At 44.5% G+C, this 25,373-nt stretch overlaps 1 protein-coding gene across 4 annotated transcripts in view; it reads left to right on the top strand.

Annotated features, from left to right (window-relative positions):
• The window catches only part of EVC2 (EvC ciliary complex subunit 2), a 156,110-nt gene that overhangs the window by 22,824 nt on the left and 107,913 nt on the right, over positions 1-25,373 (top strand). For 2 of the 4 annotated variants that reach the window (XM_075930753.1, XM_075930752.1), the window contains exons 5-8: positions 4,234-4,411; positions 6,506-6,615; positions 15,029-15,088; positions 24,783-24,917. In XM_075930753.1, the coding sequence (XP_075786868.1) occupies positions 4,234-4,411; positions 6,506-6,615; positions 15,029-15,088; positions 24,783-24,917 (483 nt within the window). The remainder of the gene's footprint in view (positions 1-4,233; positions 4,412-6,505; positions 6,616-15,028; positions 15,089-24,782; positions 24,918-25,373) is intronic. The other 2 variants (XM_075930754.1, XM_075930755.1) reach the window with 1 other exon arrangement.

The following is a 25,373-nucleotide window of genomic DNA, read 5'->3' as shown; positions in this document are numbered from 1 at the left end:
GGCTCATGGCGTGCCAGATGCAGGGTCTGCTGGCTGGGTGCTGGCAGGCTTGCAAATGGCATGGGCACTGTAGCCAGACCGTGCCCCTTTAAGGGCTCCGGGGCCGGGAGAGGGGCAGAAAAGTTTCCCTGGTTTGGCCCAGAATGGCCACCAGAGCAACCTGGAAAGGGCTAGCCTCCAACTAGTTTGAATTAAGTGGCTACACAGCCCTTAATTCGAACTACTTAATTCGAACTAGGCGTTAGTCCTTGTAGAATGAGGTTTACCTAGTTCGAATTAAGCGCTCCGCTAGTTCGAATTAAGTTCGAACTAGCGGTTTCTATGTGTAGATGCTATGAAAGTTAATTTGCACTAACAGCTGTTAGTTCGAATTAACTTTGTAGTGTAGACATACCCTAAAATATCTAAGTTCTCCTATAACTCCCAACTACTCTCCAACTTTGATTAGGTTCTTTCTAATCAGAAGTGAGGAGGCAGGAATTCCAATGTAGCTATTATAGTGTTCAAAAATGTGCAGATGTATCCAAAGACATCATCCTTTGGCCACCTGAAGAGAATAGCAGTCGGAGGCAGGAGCTGTTGTGAAAGTGGTAGGGAGTCACTAGGCCCAAACACTGAATTAAGAACTTTATTAGGATGTGGAAGATAAGATTGTTCTTTAAAACGACTCTCTCTTTCCTCTTCACTTTTAGAGAATATGGGAGGAATTAAGTGGGGGCGGGGGATAGGGAGAAACTACAGGCTGGAAGAGAGATACTTTCTCCTTTTCCCTCAACTTACTCTTTTGTCTGTGTCTAGGGTTACCATAACTGGATAGGACAGTCCCAAAATGTTCAAGTCCTAGCCCAGGCTGAATGATTCTGGGACACCATTTGTCCCAGATTCCCTGCAGCACCACGCTGTACCTGCCTGAGGCTGAGGACTGGTGCCAGCCTCTTCCTGGTGGTGGTAGTAGGGTTGCCAGGTGTGCGGTATTCAACCAGACAGTCTGTTTTTGGGGCCCTCTGTCCGGTAAAAAAATTGAGAAAATACTGGACATATTCAATGTCCGGCATTTTCTGGTTTTCCGGCAGAGCACACGACAGGAGCCTGGCAGGGGCTGGAGGAGTGGCTGGGAGCCTCTGGTTGCATCTGACGTAGGAGTGATGCTTTGGGAAGGAGGAGCAGCCTTGTCTGTGCTCCTGAGAGCTGTTCAAGCGCATTGTGGAGCTGTAGCCGGACTCGCTCGTGTTTCGCTGGGACCTTGCGAGGGACGGCAGCACCCTGGGTTCTGCAAGTGCCCAGGTCAGTCCCGCTCCCCACTGGCCAATTCTCTCCCCTCCTGCTTCCCCCCTGGCCAGCCCCGCTCCCCCTGACCACCTCCCGGTCAGCCCTGCTTCCTGCTGGCCGGTTCTCTTCCCCCACACTTTCCCCCAGCCAGCCCCGCTCCCCCTGCCCCCTCCCGACCAGCCTCGCTCCCCCCAACACCCTCCCAGTAAGCCCTGCTTTCTGCTGGCGGGTTCTCCTCCTCCCGATCTCCCCCAGCCAGCCCTGCTGCCCCCAACTCCCCTCTCCCCCCCCACCAGCCCTGCTTCCCGCTGGCCACCCCTCGCCCCCGATCTCCCCAGCCAGCCCTGCTCCCCTCCCCGCTGGTCCTTTCTCCCCCTCCCCAATCAATTGTGTCCTGTATTTTTTCTGAAGCTACCTGGTAACCCTAGGGGCTAGGGATGGCTAATTGTCTCACATTTGAAGTTTTATATAAATAAATAAATTCACATTGGGCTAGACTGAGCGAGAGAATGAGAATGACTCTTATCCACATCCCTCTTGTTTGCAATTCCCATTGGCTAGCTTCGGTGGCTTCCCTGCCTAGACAGTGCTGCCTTTTCTGAATCCCATTCTCAGTCACCTGTCTCTCCCCATGCATTGTATAGTATAGGTGCTTAACAAAAGATTTGTGGAGTTGTGTGATTTTCAAGGTGCAGATTATTTAGGTATTGCAACAGCTAAGTCCTTGTGCGGATCTGGGCGAAGACCTGCTCAATAGAGATGGAAGAGTTTTGTGGAAGGTTTGAATCTGTATAAATAAGTGAGAAAAGAGGCTTGGGTTTTAATTAGCGTGTGACAGCTTCTGTCAAGGCTGATACCCCACTCTGGCACGATAAATGCAGAAGTGGGGGCCTGCAAAAATACCCCAAAACCTTATCTTTCCAGGCTTTGGTATAAAACTCCCCCCCCCCCCTCAAAATCCTAAAAAAAACCCTAGATTTTTGGGGATAAAAATCCGCTGCCACCATCAAGGGCTTTTGAACCCCCAAACAGGGGTGGACACTTGAAACCAACCCCAGGGCACCGGAAGCTCTTTTCCCCAAAGAGCTTGAAAAATAAAGAGAAAACATAAACTGCAGTCTGTGGCTGCTATCCTCTAGTCAGATGCAGGCAGATCCCACAGACAGATTTCTCAGGACACAGAAATGAACCAATACAAGTTAATAAAAAGAAAGAACTTTGATTATCAAAACAATATTCCTGTTACAAGCATAGTTGGATTGGCTAAATGGTAAGAGCCACCAGTTAATAAACTCCTGGGGAATTTTCCCATGAGTTCAAAACTTAACTACAAAAGAGAGGAAAGCCCATTTCTAACAGCACAGACATCAGATCCACAGTCCCACAACAGAAAACAATAAAACCTAATGAATTTATCTAAACTTTACCCTACTTACACATTTTGAAGAGTCTTTTTCTTGTAGACATGTCTTTGGTCTCCCTCAGAGAGCAAAACTGGCCCAGAGACAAAGGAGGGAAAAACCCAAAATGTCCTTTGTCTCAGGTTGAAATCCCTGTCTGCATTTCTATTGGCTGACTGCTACCTGGCTAGGTACAGTTAACCCCTTAGTCCCCAGGCTGCTGGCCATCCCTCATGACCATGACAGCTTCCTTTGAGCCAATGTTGAGTGTTGTAAATGTGGAGTAGATTGCAGGCCACGGAGTATGGAAGGACTCAGCTCACATATGGAAGGAGGAAGAGTTACTGGGGGTCTAGCTGGTGTATCCCAGTGACTAACTAAAGGCCCCAAAGACTTTCCAGTAGGTAGGCTGTGCCCAGCAAGCACAGTGTTTGGGACGAGAGCTGGTTGCAAGGAGGAGTAGCCAAAGGAGAAGCAGTCTTGGAGTTGTACCCTTCAGCAGAAGGAGGGTGGGGGGATTCATATTGTCTGTCAGCCCAACGGCTTGAGACTGACTCTGAACCCCAAAACTCCACTCTGTCTGCACCCAAAAGGTCTTACCTGTGCTAACAAACAGCGCTTGAGATAATCTGGGACCCAGTCCACCCCAAAGGGAGAGTTGTCTGCTTTCCAACAAGGAAGACCAGTGCTTCTCATTGAGTCCCAACTCTACTAAACCTTGTAGTGTCTGTGGGAAAACCTTCAACACCTTTTTTATTTCTTTTACTGTAGTTTATTTAGGCCTTGGTTGCTTAGTTTTCTTAGGGCTTGGCTGGTATCGGTTGGTTACTCATTTGATATCCTTGATTTCATTACATGTGTCCATTCCCTTATTTCAATGTAACTCAATTGAATTTAACCAAAATGTCAATTATTCTAAGAAATTATAACATCTTACAGGTCATAGCTATTGTCCATTAATTTATGCACCTGGGCACTAGGTGGAGGCAGTTAGTACCAAGAACCCAGGACCTATTGGTCCTAAGAGGGGTTAGCAAGCCCATAAGAAGGGAGGAATAAGGATCTGCATAACCCTTGCACCCAGGCATTCCCCAAAAGGGGGCTAATTAGGAGCTCAAGCTGCATCAAGAGAATGAAATGATAGCACATATGACATGCATTAAGGGGCCTCTCTTCATGCTGCCAAAGCTGAGCATTATGATTTTCCAGAACGTGATTAGAATGTTGCATTCCAGTTCTCCTATATGAGGTCTCTCTGGGATTTTCAGATTCTTGTTTTCACTCAGTCCTTTCTCTGCATGAGCTGTTATCCTGGATTTCAAACTACAGGTTCTTCTATTGCACTGTCGCCAAGCAACAGCTTGACGTATAGGAGATTAAAATCTCCCTGGGAGTTTGAAATCAAATGGAGTGTGATGTTGTCAGCAGGTCACTCAAAATGCCCTTGAAGAAAAAGCTTTAACACACTCATGCACACACACTCTCAACTAACTAGGCCTAGTAGTTTGCAGCTATGTACTACCACGTAGATCCAAAACAAAACTATTGGCGTTTCTGGTTTTAGGTGACTACTCAACATGATCTTCAAACTGCGTATGTAACACTTCTGATAAATAACACGAACACATCCAGTGTCACAGATCTCATTCTGTTGGACAATATTACTGGCCTCCATGTTCAAGAAACCAGTGGTAATAAGACTACAGATGGATGCCAGATATATAAGAAAGGATTTCTGCAAGGTAACTAATTATGCAATGGCCCTGCTTTTCAATGTGCAAAAACAATTTTTTGTGACCACAATTTTCAAAGTAGGATATTTAATTGATTGTTCTGATTATTTAAGTTTAAACAAAAGCACTCTTTTACAGTTAGTGCATCTTAATTCCAGAAAGGTTTGTATTCTGCTCTGCAACTGTACTATCCTTTTAACTCACAGGTGTTTGTCAGGCAAAATTTATCTCCAAGCTTGGAGCTGTGTCTGATGTCAGTGGATGCAGAATTGGACCCTTCAGTTACGTAACACTTAGCTCCTTCAAAATGTAACAAAATACAGAATGTTTCTGTATTATTTTAATTCTAATGAAAAGGTTTTGCTTTTGCTTTTTTAAACAAAACCCTGGATGATCAGTGTCAAAGCAAATCTGATGTGACCAATTCCGTTATCCACACTGAGAGTCATGCAGACAGAAACCAAACAATGTACTTCGTAAAACGTGAAATTAAATGTTTAAAAACTCTCTCAAAATAATCTGAGATGCTGATCCTGCCATTGGGTCTGCTTGGGCATAAGGGACGGACACACACACACACACACACACACACACACACACACACACACACACACACACACACACACACACACACACACACACACACACACACACACACACACACACACACACACACACACACACACACACACACACACACACACACACACACACACCCTTTGTAACTATAAATGAAAACAAAATTTAAGACCTCTCTAGTGTTGGTTTCTACCCCTACTTTAAACTGGATGTGGAGCCCTGTCCTCCTACAGGAAATCTCCTCTTTCTGATTCCCAGTAGATATCCCCTTCCCCCACTGCGGATATGGGGCACTCCAGCCCAACTGGGCTGGAGCAGCCTCCCACCGGCTGTGAGGCAGGACCAGCTGGAGCAGTCCCCCAACCCACAGCACAGTGTCGCAGGCCCAGCCCTGTCTGAGCAGCCCCTGCCCTCAGCGTGGTGGGTTCTGTCTAGCCTGGCCAGAGCTGCCTGCAGCACAGCAGGTCTGATGCAGGTGCGGGGTTACTCCATCCTGGCTAGGCCCAATGTGCTGCGCCATGGATGGCAAGCTGTTCCAGCCTGACTGCACCTCCTGCGCAGCGGGATCCTGGTTAACAGGTTAAACATAACGTTTAACCAGTTAACTTAGAAATGGGATTTTACATCTTTATTTGAAGTACATCTTCAGAGCTGTTAAATTATGATTACGTTTTAAAAATAAATAAGAAATGATTTCAGAGCTAAAAATCAAATACTTTCCAAATGGGAAAGTAAAATTAATCTACATGGTGCTTTTGCATGGTAGGGGGTTTGTAATTAGAGCTCATTTCTGATAACGGAGGCCTGGTTGGTGGGAGAATTTGTGGAGTTGGGTATTGAAATTGTTGGCATCAAGTTACTGGCTTTCAACACAGAGATGCTCTAGAAAGAATTACCCCTGAAAAAAGAAACTTGACTTGCAGTATTAAATTGGCAAACAAAGCTGGAACAATTGTCTCATCTGGAACAGTTCTGTTAAAGCTGGAAGCTAATTTTACTTTCCATGCCAATGGAAGCTATGTCAGTCATTATGAAGAAATTTACACTAGGATGGCATAACAAGAACAAAGCGTATTTGTTGTGCCTCTTATTCATTGATATGTCAGTCCTATACTGATCTCCAGTGATTGGCACAAAGATTGTGCCTTATGGTACTGAGGATTGCAAGTCGCTTGTGCCGTGGCATCCATGTTCTAAGGGGTAGTGGACTCACAGTTTGGAGTCTACAAATGGAACCTAAAATGTTATTGCGATACTTTATTTATATTAAGCCTGAATTTCAGAAGTGCTGAGCCCCTGCTGCTCCTCTTGTCGTCTAGGGCAGGTCAACACTTCAGAAAATCAAGCACATTAAAAAATGCCAAGGATGTGTAACTAGAGCATAATGAGTTCTACTCCATCTTTTTGTATTTACCAATTTAATAAAGAACATTAAGACATGACTCCTCAGAGGTCATGTTACTCTGGTAGTTGTGATACAATCATCTACATTTAGTTTATACATTGTTTTCTCTCTTGTAACAGTTGGAGAATACTACTCAATCAACTATGTTGCTTTTCTTGCTGCAAAAGAAACCTGGGATGGCCAAGTCTTAACACTGCCAGTTAAACTGACCTTCAGCACTTCATTACCGGTATTTTATTTTCCATTTTATTTTATTCTTTATAATTTATGTACAAACAATATGGGAATAATGGAACCTGTTCTTGTTGGCACTTAGTGATATATGCTTTTATACACTATTCTCTGAGGGTATGTCTACACTACCCCGCTAGTTCGAACTAGCGGGGTAATGTAGGCATACCGCACTTGCAAATGAAGCCCGGGATTTGAATTTCCCGGGCTTCATTTGCATAAGCCGGGCGCCGCCTTTTTTAAATCCCGGCTGGTTCGAACCCCGTGCCGCGCGGCTACACGCTGCACGAACTAGGTAGTTCGAACTAGGCTTCCTAGTTCGAACTACCGTTACTCCTCATTCCACAAGGAGTAACGGTAGTTCGAACTAGGAAGCCTAGTCCGAACTACCTAGTTCGTGCCGCGTGTAGCCGCGCGGCACGGGATTCGAACCAGCCGGGATTTAAAAATGGCGGCGCCCGGTTTATGCAAATGAAGCCCGGGAAATTCAAATCCCGGGCTTCATTTGCAAGTGCGGTATGCCTACATTACCCTCCTAGTTCGAATTAGGAGGGTAGTGTAGACATACCCTGAGTGACTGTGATGAATTTGTAGATACATGAGTATTATACACTTATGATGGGAGGGACTTTTGGCACTGGGCCTCTCAGGTTCAAAAGTTGAAAGAAATTAGAGGTCTGTTATTTCTGTGAGAGCCTATAATTTTCTCCCTACATTCAGGGTCTCTCTCCATTTTATCTCTGCATTCTGAGGGGAAAAAATCATTTTTATCCATGTATTGTTATAATGTAACTTGAATTTGTGAATGTTCTCACTTGAACTCCTTGTCATCTCCTAGGAGTTGAAAGTTGTGCCATATGCTACTGGGAATGTAATTTCCTTGAACTTTATAATATGGTCACAGGTTTACCCTGTGATTTTGGTTTCCTTATTGTGGGTGTTCTTTTCATGCTGTCTTTATACATATGTAGGCAAATGCTGCTGTATACTAAAATCCCCTTTATGTGAAGACTGACTGATGGTCTTAAGAACAATAATTTATGACTACATTCTTTAAATGACTCTCTTCATTCAATATATCACTAATTGGAACATCCATAGTTGAAACGTCAACCATTAATTGATGGGGTTAGGAAATAATTTTCCCTATGAACAGGCTTTTGCAATATTGCCTTTTATGATTTCTTTTGCACCTTGCTCTGAAACATCTAGTACTATCCCCTGTCAGAGAATAGACAGATGACTAAACTGATTTGATAATGCACATTTTTTCTGATCTGAAAATGAGCTGTCTGTGAGCATTTTCCTAAGGCTTGCATGCATGAAAGGAGTGAGGTATCGTGATGCATTAGATCACAGCACCCACAAAATCACTGTGATTCACAAAGCCTGAGTTAGGTGCCCATGCTCCCTACACAATGAATAAGGAGACAAAAGCAGTGTAGGCAGCAATCCACAAATACCAGTATGCTGGGTCAGGTGCTACCTAAGCGAGGCAATGGGAGATACAAGGGGCTTGTGCTCTAAGCCTCAGCACTCTGAGAGAAGTAGGCACCTAAGTCTGGGTTGCAGGAAGGTGCTGATCTCTATCAGCAATTCTTAACTGTGAACCTTCTCCTGGAGTTCGGTACCTATGTATCTGGAGGTGGGGAGTGGGAGAGGGTGGCATAGTCCAGTGATTAGGGGCTCTCACCTGAGATGTGCGAGACCCACAATTCAAAGCCTCTCCACTACCTGAGGGAGAGAAGGGATTTGAACAGGATTTTGTCACCTTTTAGGTGAGTTATGAGGGAGTAACTTCTCTTTTGAATTCCCCCTAACCCAGCCCCACTCCACTCTTGTTTTTTGTGAACTCAGCTGAGGGGCCTGATCTGGTAGGTGTGCTTAAAGGGTGCCTACTGGATTGAGACCCACACACAACTCAAGTGGCAAAATGCCTATTATGGTCTGGTTTGTGAATTGCTCTGGGGCAAGATATAGGCCTCTGGCATGTTGGAGAGGACTCAGAAAGAAAAAGGTTGAGTACCCCTGAACTACATAAATTAGGAAGAAAAGTATTCAATGCAGACAGGCAGTTCCTAAAAAGATCTAACAGTAGAGGCTCATCATCAAGTTATTCCAATAGAGCAGTGTTTCCCAATTGGTGCTTCGGGGAACCCTGGGGTTCAGTGAAGCAAAACTAGGGGTTCCGCGAGGAGCTGGCACTTCCGCGCCCCCTCTGAAAGATAAAGAACCGGCTAGCCAGCAGAGGCATGGGCAGCGAGTTGTATGGGCTTGTGGTGCCCATGCTCCACCAATATTTGGAACTGGAACGGGCCCCAGCCCCCCCACGTGTCCTCCCACCCCAGTCCCAGAGCGTCTCCCCCGTCTTCGTCCCCATCCTGTCCCGTCCCTGCCGTGCACAACCTTCACTGAGCTCCCCCTTGATGGCGGCTGCTGCTGCCCTGCACGGCATGCTTAAACCGGTAGGCGGGGAGACGCCCAGGCGTGACGTAACGCCACGACCCAGGATTTTAAAACTGCTGGGCACTGCGTTGTGCCGTGTGGCTGAGTTGCGGGTTCAGAGTCCGGGGACGGAGCGTAGACTCCAGCCCCACAAAGTAGATGGCAGAAGGTAGGGGAAGGAGAAGGGCTGGGAGAGGAAAGGGTTTGTGTGGAGGGGGAGCAGAGAGGGGGAAGAGAGGGGAAGGCACCAAAGGGACAGGGTAGAGAAGAGACAAATGCCAGGGGCCAAGTGCAGACAATGAGGAAAAAGGCAGGAGGGGAGGTGTCTGTGGGAGGGGGACAGGGTGATGATGGGAGAGAGGAGAGGGTAAGGGCATTGGGGGCTGGAGGGGGAGGTGCTGGGAGAAGGCTGGAAAGAAAGGGTGGGCATGAGGAAGGCCAGGATGGAGCAAGTCATGTGTGAGGGCACAGGGACATGAGGCGAACGGGGGCAGAGGGTGGTGATGGGGTGGGCATCAGGGAAAAAGAGGGCAAAGGAGGTAGGGGCAGTGAGGAAAGGGGGAGGCAACAGGAGGGTGCAGGAGTAAGAGAAGGTGCAAGTGCCAGGGGATTCTGGTGGTGAAGCAGAAAGGAAGACATCTGCAGGGGAGGGACCAGCACCAGAGGAGAGAGATGGGGCAGGTGTGTAGAGGGAGGTTTTAGGAGAGGGGATGAGGAAGGGTAGCTCACATGATCAGAGTGGGGCTACAGGAGGAGTGGGCACAGGGAGGAGAGAAGGGCTGGTGGAGGGGGGATAAGTTGCAGGAGGGCTGAGGGCAGTGAGAAGGGCAGGAGTCAGGACAGCAGAGGAGGGTGAGGCGTTGGGAGGCAGCAGGCACCAGGGGAGCTGATGGAGCAAGGGGAGGAGACATGGCAGCAGAGAGAAGGGAAAGGTTTAAAAATATTTATTAATAACTTGGGTGCCACAGTGCCACATCCAAACAAGCCACATGAACTCAGTACTGGTGCACAACACAAAATTCATTTTGCTCATGCGAGGAAACTCTTAGGCTATGTCTACACTGGTGGTTTCTTGCACAAGAACACTTTGCGCAAGAATTCTTGTGCAAGAATACGTCCACACTGCCATGTGCGAGCTGTGCTTTTTCACAAGAGCATATATGGCAGTGTGGACGCTCTCTTGCCCGAGAAAATGCCGTTGGCCATTTTAGCCATTGGGCTTTCTTGCGCAAGAAATTCATGTTGCCTGTCTACACTGGCCTCTTGCGCAAGAACAGTTGCACAAAAGGGCTTATTCCTGAGCAGGAGTGTCATAGTTCATGCGCAAGAAGCCCTGATTTCATACATGAGAATGTCAGCGTACTTGCACAAGAACACATGGCCAGTGTAGACAGGAAGCAAGTTTTTGCGCAAAAGCAGCCACTTTGGCGCAAGATCACGCCAGTGTAGACACAGCCAAGGGAGGGAGGGAGGTAGGGGCAGGGAATCAGCGCTGGCTCAGCATGTCTGCATGGTTTGGGGGAAGATGCAGGGAAACTGAGCAGAGTGGGGAGGTCCGGGGAGCTGGACTGGGCTGGGCATGTGAGGGTGTGTGTGTGTGGAGCTCAGAGCTTAGTTTGTCTGCAGGAGGAGGGAGGTGCCGGGAACCGGGGCTAGACTAAAGGGGAGGGAAGGGCAGGGAATCGGGTCTTGGCTCAGCAGTTTTGCGGGGCTTGGGGGAGGTGCAGGGAAACGGGGCTCAGCTGTGCTGTGGGGAAGGCATGCAGGGACCCAGTGCAGGGCTCAGCTGGGCTGAGGTGGATGGGGGAGGGCATACGGAACAGACGGGCAGCTCAGCTGGGCTGTGAGGGGCTGCAGGGAATTGGTGCTGCACTCCCTTAGATTGTGGGGGATGGTTTTGGGGGAGGTGCAGGGAACCAGCTGGGGTGGGCAGCACAGTTGGGTTGCAGGGGATAGAGGTGCAAAGAAGCCTGGGGGGGGGGGGGGGGGAGAACCAGGAGCCCTGAAATGACCTCCCTGGTCCAAAAATCCCTCATCTGGGACCAATCCGGTCCAGAGGATGCCAGTTCAGAGAGGTCCAACTCCTACCCAAGTCCCCTCCTTGCACCCTCCCTCGTAGCCAGACACCCTACCCCCAATCTGCTCCCGCTTCCTCCCACTGGCCAGATACCCTACATCCAGCCTGCTTCTGCACCCTACCTACCACCCAGACCTTGCCCGCTTCCACCCCCCACCTCCCTCCCAGATCCTGCATCCCATCCCTATCCCGCTCCTTGGCAGCCCTGCCATCTACCTTAGCACCTAGCACCACGCTGTCCCTGACCCCAACACCCTGCCTCACACCCCAGGACTCAGCACCACCCTGGCCCTGGCCTCAGCACCCTGCCTCACACCCCAGGACTCAGCACCACCCTTGCACTGGCCCCGGCCCCAGCATCCACGCTGCCATCCATGCTAGCACCCAGCACAGCACCCTGTTCCTTGTCCCAGCACCCTGCCAGTCACCCAGCAGGACCATGTCCCTGACCCCAACACCCCGCCACCTGCCTGCCCCAGCACCCCGCCACCTGAGCCAGCATCCTTCCACCCAGCCACATCCTCGCCCGAGCCCCAGCACCCACTTTCACTCTGTCCCCTGCTCTGACCAGCACATTTGTGATCACATCAGTGAGGCTTGGGGGTCTTTGGAGGGTTGTTGGGGTTTTTTTGCATCTCACTTGTGTGGCCCCAACAGACTTTTCTGTGGGTCAGTGACCCTTGACTCAAAACAGGTTCCTCACCCCTCTCGTAAATAGAGACAATGCTAAAACTTTTTCAGTTTGACATAATATTTTGTTTAAAAATGAAGCCTGGCCAACAAGCCCCCAATTGGGGCCAAACCTCCATCTCACTGCAGCATCATAACACTCGTGCACCACCTGACCCCAAATCTGAGCCTATCATACACTGGAACCCCCGTCCTGAGCCTCTTATATCCCCACACTCCTGTATCCCCACATCCTCAGTCTTCCGCTACAACACTCCTGCACCGTCCACACATCACAAATCTGTGTCCTGAGCCCATCATACTCACAGTCTTCTTGCCCTGAGTCCCTCACATATCCAGCCCAAACTCCAGCACCCTCACATCCACAAGGCCATGGCTTGCTCAGCACCCCAACCTTCTACCTGAGCCCAACACTCCCAAGCCTAGAGCTCTCTCCCCGAGCCAACATCCCCTTCTCCTGCATCCAAATTCCCTCCCAGACCTTGTACTTTCACCCCTTCCCACACCCAAATCCCTCATTCCCACCCCACACATCCTGTCCAAACCTAGTGAGAGCATATAAGGGCTGGGGATAGCAAGTGATGGAGAGGAGGCGAACAGAGCGGATGAGGCCTCAAGGAAGGGGGTGGGAGGGTCTTGGGGAAGGAATGTGATTTTCATGCATTTGTGGGGATTGTCATGAATTGATGGATTCCTCCCCCCCCCTCCTTTTTTTTTTTTTTTTTTTTTGGCTTGACAAACCTAGGAGTTCCTTGAAATTCTGAAAAGGGTTCCTCGGCCAAATAAAATCGGTAAGCACTGCAATAGAGAGAAAAAATAAGAGGAACCACAGGAGGCCAATGTGGCTGCATAAGGAGCATTTTAGCATCTAAATTCCAAAAAGGGGACACACGGGAAATTGAAAGAAGGGCATATCACCAAGAAAGCGTAAATGGGAATAGAGCAAGCATGTAGGGGCAAAATCAGGGCAGCCAAAGCAAAGAATGAATTACTACAGGCAAGAAATGTTAGTGTCACCAAGAAGAGGTTCTTCAAGTATGTCAGACAAAATAGAAAGATGTGGCTCAATAGAGGTGAGCTGGTAACAAAAGATCATAGGAAGGCAGAGCTTCACAGTGAAGGAATTGCCTGAAGAAATCTTAGTGCCTCTGGCAATGTTTACAAACTCATGGATGGCAGGAGAGGTTCTGGAAAACTGGAGAGGAGCAAACATAGCGCCATCTTTTAAAAGGGAAAAATGAATCAGGAAATGATAGACCAATCAGGATAACCTTAATACTTGAAAGCTGCTAGATCAATGTATAAAATGTTCAGTACGTGAGTATTTAGACCAGAAGTCTCAAACTCCCATCCCATGGGCCATCCCCACTTGGTGCAGTTGCACAATCTGACTCTGAAATCCTGGCAAGCTAGATGTGGGGAGGAGGGGTGCTGTCTGATCCTGTCCCCCAGACCTTGCTCCCTTCCTCCCCCATTCTCTCTCTCCCATTGTACCCTGTTCCCTGAGGGACTCAGCCTTGGGGATTACCAGGGAGGCCTGGTGTGGAGTGGCAGCAACATTCGGGATCTTCCGCACTCTCTGCTACCCCTACCAATTGAAATGATCATTTTGGCCACCAGGTCTTTCTCCCTCTTTCCCTTCCCCCCCTCCCCCCGGTAATCCCTGAGGCTGTGTACCTTGTGGGATGAAGTGCCATGGGGGAAAAGAGAGTGGGGCAATAGTGGGAAGGAGTAAGGTTTGGGTAACAGGAATAGACAGCCCACCTCACCCCAGCCCGCTGGGGCCAGATTGCACAACTGCTCTGGCCAGGGATGGCCCACAGACTTTGTTTTGAGATCCCTGATCTAGCGGGTAAAGGGATTATCACTAGCAGCTAGCATGGATTTGCTAAGAACAAGTCATGGCAAACTAGATTGATTTCCTTGTTTGACAGGCGAACTAGTTTGGTGGATGGGGCAATGTGATGGACATAATGTACTTGGACTTAGGCTTTTGGCACAGTCCCACATGACATTCTCATAAGTAAGCTGGATAAATGCATATTCAGTGAAACTACCTATAGGTGGGTATGTAATTGGCTAAATAACCGTAACAAAGACTAACTATTAATGGAACTATGGCCGATTGGAAGGAAGTCTCAAGTGAGATTCAACAGGGATCTATTCCCGTGGTTCTCCTTGGCTGGAAACAGCGAATTAGAGCCAATGAGAGCTGCAAGGCTCCATGGCTGCAGAGCCATTAAATAAACAAACTGGAGCAGCCCATTAGCAGCTTTCTCAAAGTGGGTCCACATCCCACTTTGAGAATCACTGATTTAGGCACAACAAATCCTGCATCTTAGTAGGGGGTGAGTCTAGATCAGTGGTCCCCAACGTTGTGTGGCTGCCGGGCACCTGGGGGCAGAGCCACTCACATGCTGGGCACACGGGGGCGGGGCCATGCATGCGCCGCGCATCCGGGGGCGGGGCCACCCACGAGCCATGCGCCCGGGGTCAGCACTGCGCATGTGCCGCGCGCCTGGGGCAGGGGCCGGCAACGTACCCCGGGCCGGCACCGTGCATGGGCCATGTGCCCGGGGCCGCCCACGAGCCACGCGCCCCAGGCTGGCACCGCACATGTGCCCTGGGGCCGCCCACGCGCCCCGGTCCGGCCCTACGCATGTGTCGGGCGCGCAGGGGAGGGGCTGCCTATGCGTCCCACGCCTGGAGCCGGCACCATGCATGTGCCACGTGCCGGGGGCGGGGCCAGCCCAGATGTTTCGGCGGGCGCCATGGCGCCCGCGGGCACCGCGTTGGGGACCACTGGTCTAGATGATCCTTGGGATCCCTTCTCACCACATGATTCTGTGATTTTACTGATGTCCCTTTAGGAGTTATGCTGCCTTTAGAGTCACCTTAATTCCTGTGAAGATTTTGCAGATAGAAGTTAGTGCTATGAGCAGTGCTGTTAACATCTGAGGGGCCTTTCAATTAGGAGGGGAGTATGCCCCATAGAACAGCTACTTCCTTGCATGTTAACAATAGATAAATATATTGCATTTTTTCTATTAGACTTTTGTAGATATAAATGATCATAATAATTAATGGAAACATTTTCTTCTGAGTAGTGTGTGATGGAAGCATTTGTATAGTAACTGGACAGTCTGCCAGTTTTTAATAGTTTTATAATATTGTGGTACTTTTCTATATCTTTTTCCAGAACAAAACACAGCATAGTTTGACTGCATCATTCACCATAACAGGAAAAGAAAAGACTAAGGTAACAAGATAATTGATTGTATGTAGTTTTTCTAAGGATTCCTCTGTTTACCTATTTTGGATGGTAAAGAAGTGCTTTCTGAGGGCCAAATTTTGATTCCTTTACTTATAAAATAGTCCAGTTGAAGTTAGTTACAGGAATTTTAAGGGATTACTTATGCGAATTAAAGCAATCATAATTAGGCTTGTGGTTGATTTCGCCAATGCTGATTACTGTGAATTGCAAATGAAATTTTTCCTTCCATTACTTAAACAGAGCAGGCAAAAAAGAGGATTATATTTAAGACCAGAATTCTTGTTGTAGAAGCTCTGTGGTTTTACGCTGTATGCAGACCCAGTTTTCCAAATGGAAGCTGTGCCACCTCAGAGAATGGCAGTGAGCATATTTAGGGCATATTTAGGGTTTTTTGTTTCTAGTTCTCATTCCAGGAGGCAAGTATCAGAGGGGTAACCGTGTTAGTCTGAATCTGCAAAAGCGGCGAGGAGTCCTGCGGCACCTTATAGACTAACCGAAGTGTTGGAGCATAAGCTTTCATGGGCAAAGACCCACTTCGTCAGATGCATGTCAGACTCCTCACGCTTTTGCAGATTCAGACTAACACGGCTACCCCTCTGATACTTAACACCATGCAAGGCACTGCATTTAGCCGTATGGAGTAGAAATCTATCAACCTCATGAAGAAACTTGCACAAGTACAAACAGATACCATCTTTCTCTCCAAATGCAAACGGATGGACACTCTAGGAGGGTGCAAGTTGTTTTATATCTGCTGAAGAAAAGCACCACACCCTATGCTGATTCAAATATCCGTACAGGAAGACTGGATGGGTAGAAATTCAGCAGAAGAACCCTGGGTTTAATTGCTATTCTATGTTTGACAATAGGTATTTCTGTTCTTTACCAGTGAAATATGTGGCTTCTAATGATCCAAATAAGCCTGTAGAAAAACATTGATTTTAGCAAGAAATGCTGTTTATCTCTCATTTTTCCATTAGAGAACTTTTCACTACATCTATTGTTTCCCTTGCTCGAGTGGCTAGAGTAGTGGGAACACCGATGGCTTGCAGAAAATAGCTTATTTCACCCCCAAACCAACATTGCCGTAGCTGTGTCATTTAATGTCTAGTGGTCATTGATAGACAATTGCAGAGCAAGTAGAAATGGAGAGGAAATATTGTAGACACGTACTGCATAGAAAGCATCAGCATCAGCATCAGCATTTGTGCAGCGTTCGAGTCAACAGGAACTGGCCTTCCTCTGTGAAGGTGGAATTATGGAAACTTCAAGGAAGGAGAGCAGTGAGAATTAAAAGACAACTGTACAAGTCTGATCCTTTCTATGATTTGGGAGGGGAAGAGAATTACTAGCAAATACTCCATTGGGTCGAATTTTTCAAAGTCAGAGGAACGGCAGTATGTCCAGGTCACTTTCAAAACTGAAATTGTTTTTCTGCCACCAATAATTGTTGGCTTGACCTTTGAGCTGACTCATGGAATCTGAGTTCATATTTTCAAAGTCAAGAAGAGTTTCAGGACAAAGCAAATATTGTATAGTTTCAGAGTGAAAAGCACCTATGTCCCATTTTCAAAAGGGGTTGAAGAACCTAAGGCTTGTCAGCACTGAGAAACTCAGGAAGGTTAATATAAATTAACAAAGGGTGTGGGTTTAAGGTGGGTTAGTCAAACTGTTTTAAACCCTGTGTGGATGTTCTTACTCTTGTTTAAATTGGCCTTAATTCAGTTTAGTTTAATTCTCAAAGTTTTCAGGATGACATAGGGTGAACTAAGTGTCTTTTAGTTCAATCCCACAGGGTCTACAAAGGCCCATTATAGCACAGCACACTAGTGTATGCTCCAGTTCACACTTCATTGGTTCAAACTGCAGGGTCATGTTGACAAACCCTTAGGCTCCTAAGAGCCCAAGTAACACTCAAAAGTTCTAGACTCTCTGAATATTCCTTGACAATGGAAGCTAAAACAAAAATGGAATAGCTCATTGATTGAGCACCATCTACCCTGCATTATGAATGAAGCTGGGATCCTGGACGGAAAATAGTGTTCAACCATTCAATTAAGCACTGTGTAAATAATGCATACAGACAAGGGGACTGAATGAAAGTTGTGCAGTCAACCTTAATTCTGGCATTTCCTAGCTTTTGAGAGCTTGACTTTGAAACTTAAATAATGTTTTCTTAATGTATTTTTTTGGTATATAATATAATTTTGGTTGCTTTCAAGGTGATCAGTGTTTTGTCCTATTGGAAACACAAGTTAATAAGATATTTTTCTTCTGCTCATCATTTGTTCACCCTTTTCCATCTCTTTTATACTCACCCTAATGCACATTGGAGAAACAGGAGTCAGGAGATGGGCCAAAAACATGATTAGAGGCATAGGAAGACTTCTGTATGTGGAGAAAGTGCACACATTGGAATTGTTTAATACAGAGATAGAAATGACAAATTGGGGCATGATAGATGTAATGAGAATAATGATTGGTATATTGAAAGAAGCAAGGTGTGTAGAATGCTAGACCAACTTCTGTTGCTGGAAGAGAAAAGCTTTCAAGCGCCACAGACCTCTTCTTCAGATCATAGAAATAAATCAGTAGCTCTGATTTGCCTTTTCTCATAACACAAAAACAATGGTGTTCAATTAAATTGAAAAGCAAAGAATTTAAAATTAATAATGTGAAATATTTTTCCTGTAGTGCTGGAGATTCAGTGCCAACAAATAAAAGCATAAGAGGGTTTTTTTTTTAAATAGACATCTAAGCAGATATTAACAGTTATGTTAGAGAGAACTTTTAAAAGATTCTAAGTAGGGGCATTAGTCATTCATTAAATGATAGGATTAAAAACATTCTTTATATGTAGCTTATTAGTTCCCCTAGAGAAGCATCTATTACTGGTCACAAAGTGCTGGACTGCTGGTCTGATTCAGTATTGCAATTCCTGCAGTCTATTACTATAACTTCAAACTTTTTCACTACTTTTTTCCAGCTTTGGCCTAATTCTTAGACCTCCACAAGATCTGCAAAGTGGACGATATTCAAACAAAACTGGTTCAGCCATTTTTTTTAGATGTCTATGCACAACATATGTCATTAGAACTTAAGGGGGAAAGTATGTGGCATATTTTGTTTTTTAAAAATGGGTATGTCTGCACAGAACGTTAAACTCTAAATAAGATATGCAATTTGCGCTATGCAAATTGTGTCTTATTTTGATTGAATTTTGAAATAGCATATTTTGAAATTTGGCACATCTACACAGAGCCAAATTTCGAAATAACGTACTATTTCTAGAAATCCCTTAACCCGTGGAATGAGGGTTACAGGGATGCTGAAATAGGTCTTGAAATAGCAGACACACTATCTCAAAAGAGCAGGTGTGTTCAAAAGATGAAGGGTAGCTATTTTGGGATACTTCCGGGATTTTTGTTTTCCATACACTATATTTCCCTCTGTGCTGAGACCAAGCATGAAACATTTCAGAAAAAAATAGATTTGCATGAGAAAATTAGGAGTAATTTTTAAAAGGAGAAGAGGGTTGTAGTTCATCCTTAATAACAGCTGTCACTAATGCTCCTGATTTAGTTTCTTATATGCATGACTGCCCAAATCCATGTGCATGCAATCCATGTAAAGGCAAAGGTTTTATATATCTGGACAGTAATTTGACCTTTAGCACAGAGTGCTAAAGAATTAATTCCATATTTATGACAGTGCCATATTTTAAGTTAGTCTCAAAGAACTGTCAACCCCCAAATGGTTTGGTTTCTTACTTGGTTGACATTTCAGTCTTTAAAGTTTTACAAACTTTGTGCGTTTTCTCTTATGCTTCACTGAAGTAAAATGCTTGGTTTCCTAGTTAATTCAAAGCTGTAGGAAAAGAATGTGAGTGCTGCTTGAGTGGTATGTCGGTGCCTTGTAGTTCTTTTCATTAGGGAATGTGAAAACTACTTGCCTGTGTTTCTGGCTTAATGTTTTTAATGCTAAAGTAAGAAACTGTTTAGCTATCAGAATGAATGCCAAAAGTTCTGTTTTATGCATCCCATGGTATGCATCATAATAAACCCTGTGTACCTTATGGCCTTATGTTCTGTCACTGTCAGCACCTACAACTTTCATTCAAGTCAGTGGAGGTTCAGGATCTCTGAAAAACAGATCAATAATGACTTCTGGAAGTTCACACCATGAATCAGTGACAGGAATAGGAGAGAGATGTCATAAAATAAACCTTAGTTAAGCAACTGCTTAACTGATTACCAGTAACACCCTTCTTAGGGTTCTTTGAATTTCTATTGCTTAACTAAAGAAAAGAACTTGAGTGTGAAATGTAGTTTTAGAGTTGCTGCCTTAACAACATCTAATACATCATAGATATAAAAAGACAAAATTAGTATTAACTTCTAATTGGCTAACAAACTAGAAAATTGGTCAACGTGACATTTCATGTTTTAATAATCTAATCAAACAAGCATAACAAAAATAACCCGTTATCATTATTTTGGAATGGTGACTTGATTCTATTTTCTAAGAACATGTCTGCACTACAGATTTTGTAGGTGTTAGGTTGCTGCAATTAATATGTCTCTTGTGCATGTGCATATTTGTCTCCTTGCATCGGCTCTGTGGGAACTCGCCAAGAGTTTGGATAATGAAGCACAGTGTAATGCACCATGGCTAGGTATCACAGTGTTCAAAGCGCCACCATCTAACCTACTATCTTTTGAGAAGCTTTGGTAGTACACAATGCAAATTGAACAGAAGTGACAGGAAGCGAGCTGTCAAATTCCCAGTATGCAGCTGTCTCCATCCCATAAAATGTCTCCATCTATATGCCCATCATTATTTCAAAATCACATAATCCCATATGGCCTGCCTTGCCATCATTGCCAGGAAGATGGTGCCTGAATAGCCCTGTACTGTTGTTAAGCAGAGGACATTCGAGCCTCCAGTATTTGCAGAGTTGCAAGAATAACTAAGTAATTAGACGCCACTCTCTACAGAAAACCCACTGACTCATACAGTTACCTACATGCCTCCAGCTCCCATCCAGAACACACCATACGATCCATCGTCTATAGCCAAGCCCTTCGATACAACCACATCTCCTCTAATCCCACTGACAGAGACCAGAAACTTCAGGATCTCTACCAAGCATTTATAAACCTCAACCACCCACCCGGAGAAATAAAAAAGCAAATTGAAAGAGCCACACAAAGACCTAGAAACCATCTACTTCAAGACAGACCCAAGAAAACCAACAATAGAACACCACTTGTCATCACCTACAGCCCCCAACTTAAACCTGTCCAACATATTATCAATAAACTACAGCCTATACTGGAACAGGATACTAAATTCCAAGAAGCTCTGGGAGACAGACCCATAGTCTCCTATAGACAACCACCTAACCTCAAGATGATTCTTATCAACAACCACAGGACATACCACACTAATACCAACCCTGGAACCTTCCCTTGCAACAAACCCCATTGCCAGCTTTGTCCACATATTCACTCTGCAGATACCATTATTGGACCTAACCAAGTGAGTTATAAGATCAAGAACACATATTCCTGCTCATCCAGAAATATAATTTATGATATCATGTGCCGAAAGTGTCTGTCTGCTATGTACATTGGACAAACGTCTCAGACATTTTGCCAAAGAATCAATGCCCGCAAAACAGACAGGATCACAAAATTAGACAGGGTCACAAAGAAAAAACAGTTTCTTGCCATTTCAACCAGAAAGGACATTGTCTCAACGACTCAATTACCTGCATCCTGCTTCAAAGACCTTTTAACACCACACTTGAAAGAGAATCCTCTGAACTGTCATTCATGCTTAAATTCGACACTTTACGCCTAAGTTTAAACAAAGACATTAATTATCTTACCCATTACAAAGATAGCTTCCCCAATTATCACCTCTAATATCATTAGCTCACAGACATTTACCTCCTCCCCCAATCCCCTTCTGTTCTGAAATTTGATTTGTCCTTCTCATATGTGTTCATTTTTTTTAATTGTATCCTTTGGTATATATGGTTGTGACAATTTTCTTCCACTATTTGATCTGAGGAAGTGGGTCTTGCCCACGAAGCTCATCACCTAATAAGCCATCTTGTTAGTCTTTAAAGTGCTACGTAGTCCTGTTTTTTGTTTCAGCTACACCAGAGTAACACGGCTACATTTCTATCACTATTCTAAATAATCAAGGAGCATAATGATTTGGTGGAGGGCAGATTGCTGTGTGCATAGCGAGAACTAATTTGAGGTTGTGGTAATATTTGTGAGAAAGCTGCTGAAAGTGCAGTGCCACTTCTGGGCCCGAGAAGCATGCCATAACAAATGGGATTGCATTGTACTGGAGATTTGGGATGATGAGCAGTGGTTACAGTACTATGAACAAAGCCATGTTACTGGATCTTCATGCTGAGCTTGCCCCAACCTTCCAGTGCAGGGACTCATCCTGTTACACCAGCTTATGTAAGACAAATTAAGCCAGACATCTTGGTATAATCATCTTGGGATGGTCCTTGATCACAGGCAGGTTTGATCTGATCAGCTATTTACCTCCCTAAGTTCCTTCCTCTGGGCCTCTTTACAAGGCCTCTTGGCCAGTTTTACTGTTGTGTGCTCAAGATGTAGTCTCTCTATCAACACTCGCTTAGTTGCTGAAATGTCCAGTTTAAAGTTTATATAATTTTACAAAGTCCATCTATATATTCTTGCTGCTCTCTACACCTGTTTTAACAATGTAAAGTTACTTCAAGAATTGCTACTGTCGAGCAGTTGAACAACTCTTTAAATATTTTAGTTCTGTTCTTCTCTTTTGACATTGCTGGAACTTTCGTTTGTATGGTGTGTTGGTTCCATATTGATGAAGCAGTGCAGTTTCTGATTATTTATTTCACTCTTATGATCAACTGTCCTTTTATGCTATTTGGTTTCAGCTCTTTTTATTTACAGCTTTTTTTCAGCACAGATGTATTTCACTACTTGGTAGCATAAACATGCTTGATTGAACATAATTAACTGTAAACTTAAAGAAATCAATATGAACTAGGGATGTGATCGTGTAAACGGTTAACCGATGAGCCTGGGCCTGATAGTGGCAGAGGCAGCCAGGGGGAAGGGACAGGGGAAACTCCCACATAGCTACCGCTCTTCTCCTTCCCACATGCAAACATGTAACCGCTAAAAATTTCAGTGGTTTCACGTTTAACAAAATAAATGCATTTTAACATCCCTTTCTTCCCTTAACTGGGCTGCCTATGAGATAAAGCCTGTCATTAAAGTTTACAGTATTTTGCTCAAAGCTGAACTGCTCATTTGTATAAAGGGAAGTTGAATTAACTTCATTTAATCATAACAAGAGATTCCATCAAATTCTGTTTTTCACTGCTATTTGTAGCAACAGCGTATCAGTTCTTAATGTTTGGTATGAATTTAAATAATGTTATAAATGAATATGAGTTTGATATTTCAGTGCTAGAATATGCAACTTTAACTGAACTAAAATATTAATTCGGAGGTTGGAGTAGGGCTAATAACAGGAGGGGATAAGAGCGATATTCATGTCAGCCTGAACTTTCTAGACATACTTAGAAGCAGAAGATAGTACAAAGGGATGTAACTGGTAATAATTGGCTGAATTCAGAACAGAGGACATTTAAAATGAGGAAAAAAAACTTCTATATATTAAGACGTTAGTAATTTATTTGTGAAGAGGATAAATGATTGGTCCTTTTTTCATTTAGTAGTTTCAGGCATTAATGGACATATAAAATGATTCAATACTTAATAAAATTATTCACATAACCATTTAATTAATTTTGTAGTAATTCATTTAAGTGCTCCAGGCACTCTACATGTTTCATTATTGTAGAATAAGTCTGATTGAAAATAATACACACTTTTGTCATTTAGATTAATTGTCAGTAAAGAGCTTTTCAAATATAATACTGCCAATTGAGCCTTAGGACCTATTTTCAAAATCTCACAGGATCGCAAATTAATGCAGTGGCGTAACGAGCGGAGGTTGGGGGGCCAGTTGACCCTGGGTGCCATGCTAGGGTGTGCCAATTTAGTCCTCCTCCGCTCCCTCTGTCATCCCTCGCCTGCTCCTCTTCTGTCTGCCCCGCTGGCTGGAGCCTCCTCTCTGCCCCCCAGCCCAACACTGCTCCACCTCTACCAGCGGGTTACTGTGTGCAAAGGCTCCAAACTGGAGGGGGCAGGAGAAAATGTGGTACAAGCTCCCTCCTCCCTACCAGGGTCAGGCTCAACTGTGCGGTAGGTTCAGGGCTCTGCCGCTCGGTGGGGGGGAGGGCGCTAATTTTTCCTTTGCCTCGGGGCGCATAACACTCTCGCTACACCTCTGAATGAATGGTCTACGTTAATGGTTTAAGTATCTTCTAAATAAAGAGAAGCTACTAAATCTGAACTAAGGGAGACTATTTTCGGTTTGGGGGTTGATTCTTTCTTTCGTGGACTGGACCATAGCCCAGAAATATTACAACATGAAAATGTGCGCTTTCTTATACTCTCATAAGAACACGTTTGTTCTTGTTAATTCTTTAGCTCCACAGATGAGAGAATCTCTTTAAAGTTTACAGGGCCAAATCCTGTAAGTTAACATGTCTATGCAGAAGAGTTAGGCTTGCAGGATTTGTGCCTAAAACTGAAGGTAAGGTACTGAATTGTGCTTGGTTAGACTGACATAAGTATTTGAAAACAAATGTCAGATTTCATAAATGCTTCTCATACACATACAGTTGCCATTGACTTCATGGCTTTCACACTAACTGCACCATGCTTACAGGTGGCATGTTAAGAAATTGAATGCACAATTTTAAAGGTACTTATTTAGAGATTGCTGCCATGACAAATGCAATTCCTATGCAATGAAGCATTATAATAATGGATATATGTTACCTCTCATCCAGAGATCTCGGAGTTGAGTTGCGTGTTGCTATTCTCATGTAAGTCGTTATGCCCATTTTATAGAAACATAAAGTGAATCTAAAGAGGTTAATTAAAACGTAACTCTAAGGATGCAATTGAAGAATATATTTAAAAAGGAAGGAAGTTTGGCTTGTGGTTCTTGACTGCTGGATTCCATTCCTGTCTCTGGTGCATACAGTTACTGCTTTGAACATATGAGCAAGTTGAGTAGCATTGCATCCATGACAAACATACTCTGATTAAAATCTTTTTACTTCATTGATTATTCTGCTTAGGAACAGATTTTTAAAATTGGCTTCTAATTTCAAGTGTTCAGTTTCAGACTGATTTTAAAAGTTGTTGAACATTCCCAGCTACCATTAACTTTCACAGGAACGGTGAATATTTAATACCCCTTAAAATCAGCCAGTAAGTATTTGATCATTCAGAAGTTGCATTAACCATTATTTAACTTAGGAGAGGTTCTGTAGCTTGTGTTAGGCAATTGGTGAGATTAGATAATCATAATGATCCCTTCTGGCCTATACATTTATGAAAAAATAAACAATTTTTGAAAATAGAATTATTATAATGATGTCTTACCAGTTAGTATTTCTGTGCTCTCGTGAAGATAGTTAGAAGTAATTTACTGTATCATTTACCACTGTAGCTCATGACTGATTTTTGTGCACTCTGGGGAGAAATATGGCTTACCTGTTACATTCTTTCAATTTCAGGTTTTGTACAGACATGGCATCCATGCTTCAGGATTCTTTGCTTCTTTTGTTATTTCTCTTGTATTAACGTGTGTTGCATTTTTTGCTGTTTACCAAACTAGAAGATTAAAATGGAGTTTCCTTAATAAAAAACAGGTGAGTTATATTTTCTACCATAAAGCATTCTTGTTTTCTAGAAAATCATAGAATCATAGAATAATAGGACTGGAAGGGACCTCAAGAGGTCATCGAGTCCAGCCCCCCGCCCTCAAGGCAGGACCAAGCTCCGTCTACACCATCCCTGACAGATGTCTATCTAACCTGTTCTTAAATATCTCCAGAGAGGGAGATTCCACCACCTCCCTTGGCAATTTATTCCAATGGTGTCCCAAAGTGGTTTACAGAGTTAAGTAATACAGTTATTATCCTGAATTAGAACATTTCATAACATGACTAGTTTTCCTTATCTAGTCATGCTGATAATAGATAAAATAGCTGTTCTTTCCTTGCCTACAGTGTGAATTTTGGTGGAGGCAACAGAATTTAACAATACACAGTAATTCATCAGATGAGCATGAAGGATACTTGATGATTTGATGGAATGCTATTTAA

The sequence above is a fragment of the Pelodiscus sinensis genome, chromosome 5 (genome assembly GCF_049634645.1).
Source record: "Pelodiscus sinensis isolate JC-2024 chromosome 5, ASM4963464v1, whole genome shotgun sequence".
Taxonomy (NCBI): domain Eukaryota; kingdom Metazoa; phylum Chordata; order Testudines; family Trionychidae; genus Pelodiscus; species Pelodiscus sinensis.
The sequence above is the reverse complement of the archived record's forward strand: the minus strand, read 5'-3'. Positions and strand labels throughout refer to the sequence as shown.